The 4,992-nt window shown below is 45.1% G+C and overlaps 1 protein-coding gene across 1 annotated transcript; it reads right to left on the minus strand.

The window, feature by feature from the left end:
• Positions 1-719: 719 nt before the first annotated feature.
• Positions 720-4,139, minus strand: LOC119284003 (the record flags this gene model as incomplete). The annotated part of the gene is made up of 7 exons (XM_037563321.1): positions 720-776; positions 926-1,007; positions 2,532-2,602; positions 2,752-2,796; positions 2,934-3,125; positions 3,867-3,967; positions 4,061-4,139. Coding segments are annotated over 7 exons (627 nt in total), but the record flags the coding sequence as incomplete, so codon positions are not given.
• Between the last annotated feature and the right edge of the window lie 853 nt (positions 4,140-4,992).

Consider the following 4,992-nt stretch of genomic DNA (forward strand, 5'->3'; position numbering starts at 1 on the left):
TTGGGCCTTCGGCTGCGCCTAGGGTTGGAAACCCTAGGGGTGGGGGCGCCCCACTTGGCTTGGGGGGCAAGCCACCACCCTTGCCCCTCCCCCTTGAGATCCAATCTCTAGGGGGCCGGTGCCCCCCCAGGGCCCCTATATAAAGAGAGGGGGGAGAGAGGGCTGCGCACCCCTGCTCCTGGCGCCTCCCTCTCCCTCTGCACCACCTCTCCCTCTCGCTGAGCTTGGCGAAGCCCTGCCGAGATCACCGCTACTTCCATCACCACGCTGTTGTGCTGCCGGATCTCCATAAACCTCTCCCTTCCCCTTGCTGGATCAAGAAGGAGGAGACGTCTTCCCAACCGTACATGTGTTGAACGCGGAGGTGCCGTCCGTTCGGCGCTAGGATCTTCGGTGATTTGGATCATGACAAGTACGACTGCCTCAACCCCGTTCTCTTGAACGCTTCCGCTCGCGATCTACAAGGGTATGTAGATGCACTCATCTCTCTCTCGTTGCTAGATGACTCCATAGATTGTTTTTGGTGAAGCGTAGAATTTTTTTATTTTCTGCAACGTTCCCCATCATACAATATATTTCTTTTTGGGCCTTGGGCTTTCAATTTTCTAGGTCTTCACCTTTTTTCAGTTTAATTTTTTCCACAATCTTGTTCATTTTTTTTATTGTTTGGTCTGTGGCCTTTTTTCGGCCCAAATAGCATTTGTTTCATTACTGGCATATCACAGATGACGACCAACATGAGAATATATTACAAGCATGCCATTAGCAATGGTCTCCTACAACAGCAACAGGTAACCATTTATAAACTAAACGGACAATCCAACTATAAAGTGGATGGCACAAACAAGTTGGTTGCTTACATATAACTTTCTGCAACAACAAATGATTTTCATCGTGACCCAACATGTAAACATCAGTCACTCACCGCGGCATCAGCTTCGGGCACCTTCTTCTTGAACATTTCTTCTTTGCCCCTGAAGAAGCATCCGCCAGCAGGCTCGGCGTGCCTACAATATGCATCATCATGCATGCACAAGTGTGTCAGTTTCAATATAGTAGGCTAGCTTTATAAGGAAGAAAGGAACACTCCATCCATCCATCTTATGCAAATATTTGCACTAAAACTATGATGAACCTGCACCCGGAATTATATCTCTAGGAGAGAGGGCCCCGCTTGTACAACAACAATACCAACTAACAAGAGCTAATTAATAATCCTACTATATACTAGCATAAAAACCGAACAAGTACTTCCACTTCAATCAAGTGTGGACAAGTAGTTGTTTAAGCAGGGACAGTTTCATAGCCCAATATTGATGTTGCTAAGAAGCCAGATATAAAAATACGGAGCTGAAAGTGGGAACATATACATATACCTTCAGTACAACCTCCTCAAAGCACTACTCCACATTCACTTTGGTCTTCAAGATGCATTCCAGATAGGCATTAAGTCAATGCCTTCCTTCTTGGTGACCACCCCCTCGCTCTCCTGCCAAACCCAACATCTAAATTCAGCTCTTAAACACAGACATGAATAAATCGACACGAGAAACCTACTATGCAACATGCCTCAACACAATATAGACAATAAAGTAGTACTTGTGTCAAGCTGGTCTACTTAATCATGTATAACTGAAAACACAAGCATGTAAGCTGATGTGTAGTTCACATATACCAGGAAATTATATATGTACACTTGTTCAGTGCATACATATGTACTGTAAGACTTCCCTGAAGTGACATTAATGAGGACCAAATATATGCAGGCCCTTGGAAATAGAAGTTACATTCAGTTCACCATTGCATTAAAACCTACATGCTGTAGTGAAAAATAACAAGAAAAGGTTTTCTAGTTATTAACAAGGCAAAAACTAATAGGTATGAAGCTAGTCACATCAGGTAAAAAGTTAAGTAGCACAATTTTCAATTTTAAGAAGCATAAATGCGCCAGTCCCAGATACTGTTCCTGGATGTTATCAGGACTCAAGCACTGGGATGGCATAGCTAAATATAGTGCAGTAATGACTTCAGAACAAATATTCCCCAAAGACTAGATGCATTCTAAGGAGGAAAACAATAACTTGTTTGATTGTTTTCCATTGTGAACCATAAATACACTTGTTCAGTGCAAACATATGTACTGTAAGGCTTCCTTGGAGTGACATTAATCAGGACCATACATATACAGGCCACTAGAAATAGAAGTTACATTCAGTTCACCAATACATTAAAACCTACTATATACTGGAGTGAACAAGAAAACAAGAAAAGGTTTTCTACTCCCTCCGTTCCTAAATACTTGTCTTTCTAGAGATTTCAACAAGTGACTACATACGAAGCAAAATGAGTGAATCTACACTCATATTTATGTCTACATGCATCCGTATGTTGAGTCCATTTGAAATGTCTAGAAAGACAAATATTTGGGAACGGAGGGAGTAGTTAACAGGAAAAAACTAATAAGTAGGAAGTTAGTCACATGATGGACCCGCAATATTTGAAGTCCCATTGTACACGCAAAGTTCTGTTACCACAAATCCAGGAACAGTCCTTTAGTTCCAAACAGGACAACGCCAACCTTGTCGCTCCTATGAAAAGCCAGCTGTAGAGTACAAAAAACGCAAATGTAGATTAACAGACGCTTGCATTTCTATTGGGTTGGGTCAATCACAAATTTTCGGATGGAAAGAGTGTGTTTCTTGCCTTCTTGCGCACGAGGGTCGTGCAGACATTCTCGACCTCCTACAGCACCCGGTGCATCGACAGGCCGACATCCAGCAGCAGAACCAGCCCCTCCTACATGGCAATCAGCAAATCAAAGCCGTTTAACTAGCTAACAAACATCAACCATTATAAAAATTACGATAGCAGCAACCCGTGCAGGGAGATTAGCAGCACGTGAGTGAGCAGAGGGGGAGGGAGGTGCTACCTACTGGGAGCGGTTCATGGTCATGGCCGAGCTGGACTCGTCGAACTCGGGCAGGGCAACTTGGTTGCCTTGGAAGCAGAGGAGCATGACAGGGCCGGTGCCTAGGTGCGTCCCTCCTCCTCGAGCAGGATAAGGCCATGTTTCCGACCAGAACTTGCGTCCTCCTGATGTCGTCACCATCCACGCCATGGGTAGTCTGCAGAAAAGGAAGAGGACTAGAGAAGGTTAGTTTGCAAAGCTCCAAGCTACAGTGTGTGGCAAAGATATACAATCTATTCAGCAAAAACAACACAAATATATATGACAGTCTGCAGAACAACATAGCATCATTCAGAATCAATTTTGCTAGCCATTTTGCAATCTACACAATGATTACACACACACAGCACGGTGAACGCATACCGAAGCTATGAATTTGCAACGGCCATCAGAGAGCCGCTGCGAATAGGGCTGCCGGGTACGAGCCATGGTCAGAAGTATACTATGTAAAAAACACTCCCTCCGTCCGGAAATACTTGAAATAAGGGTGCACATTTGCATAATAGATATCTGAACATACAGAACCCAAGTTCCTACCGATGTACTATGGAAATTTGAAATTTGAGATAGGTGCACATCTCAGTTTGTTAAGAAGGCATGGACGAAATCAATCCAAGACGCCATCTACATATTTCAAAGTCAGGTAACATTGGAGAGCTATCTAACACCATCAATTCCAAGCCGGCTAATACTACTAGCAAAATCAGGCCTGAACTCTTAACAAGTTAGAGACCACTCCAAAATCAAGCGAACTCTTATACCTCATACAACACTGACAAAACAACCCAAGCATCAGGTATGCTAACAGAAGAAATCATAAGTAAAACCACTCTAAAACCTTTCAGACCACCAGATCTGGCTATCGGAGCGGGTGAAAACCACAGATCAAGGGGCATACCATGTACTCAGTGGTGATGAAGGGATCGTTGACGGCGACGAGCTCGACATCATCGCTCTGGAGGGCAACCCTGGTGACGAGCCTCCCGATCCTTCCGAAACCTGAGCAAAAGAAGCCAGTTGAGTCAAAACAGAGGCACACCAGCACCGATCGTTGAATCGAGAGTCGCGCGTTGAAGTGATAGAGAAACTCACCGTTGATTCCGATCTTAATATTGCATGCATGCGTCCCAGACCACGCAGAAAGAGCAAAAGAGCAAAATCGATCAGCAAAAAACAATCATCACTCAGATCAAGAGATGAAGCAGCAGTAATTCGACAAGCAATTTACCCATGGCGAGGGAGTGGAACTGCCGCTGTGACGTGAGGGAGTGGAAGGGAGGGGAAGAGAAGGTGGGGGCCGGCGGCAAGGTGAGGGAGACGAGGGCGCTTGGTGGCGGCGGTGCTATGAATGGAACGGGGGTGGTGGAAGGCGGGAGCGATGATTCTGGCCGGAGGCGAGGGAGGAGTGGAGGGGAGGGTGCAGACTGGTGGCGAGGGGAGATGTGGGTGGCGAAGGCGAGTGGAGAGGTGGGCGGCAGAAGGAAGGGGAGGACGGGGCGACGGCGGAGGGATCTGGATCGGGGAGAGGAGTGGGGGCGGGGAGGGATCTGGATCGGCTAAGGTTCAGGCGCGTGTGAGAGAGAGGCTGCACTGGGTTGGATCGACGGATGGATTGATGTATGGATGGATGTTTGCCGCGTCATCGATCCATACCACAACGGATTCCACCAATCAGAATTCAGCCTATGTTTCTCTTATTGTTTTTATCCTCTTATTTAGGGCAAACATTCAACATATTAACCACTCATAGTTTGTTAAAATGAAATAATATTGTGCACATGTGCGTATGTTGTGATGACAAATAATGTTGATCTGTGGAGTTTTCATTTTCATTCCGCAAAATACCTGTTTTCTATTTTTTTCGAGTGCACGAAATGAGTTTTTTCGTGAAGGACCTACCATATATTTGTTGCAACATTGGACCAAATCAATTTTCTAAAATATTAGGCTATGTTTAATACACAATTGATCAAATGGTTGGGTGTCAAAAGTTTCGATCCACCTCTCGTGAAAAAGAAAAATTT

Source organism: Triticum dicoccoides, chromosome 4A (genome assembly GCF_002162155.2).
Source record: "Triticum dicoccoides isolate Atlit2015 ecotype Zavitan chromosome 4A, WEW_v2.0, whole genome shotgun sequence".
Classification (NCBI taxonomy): Eukaryota; Viridiplantae; Streptophyta; class Magnoliopsida; order Poales; family Poaceae; genus Triticum; species Triticum dicoccoides.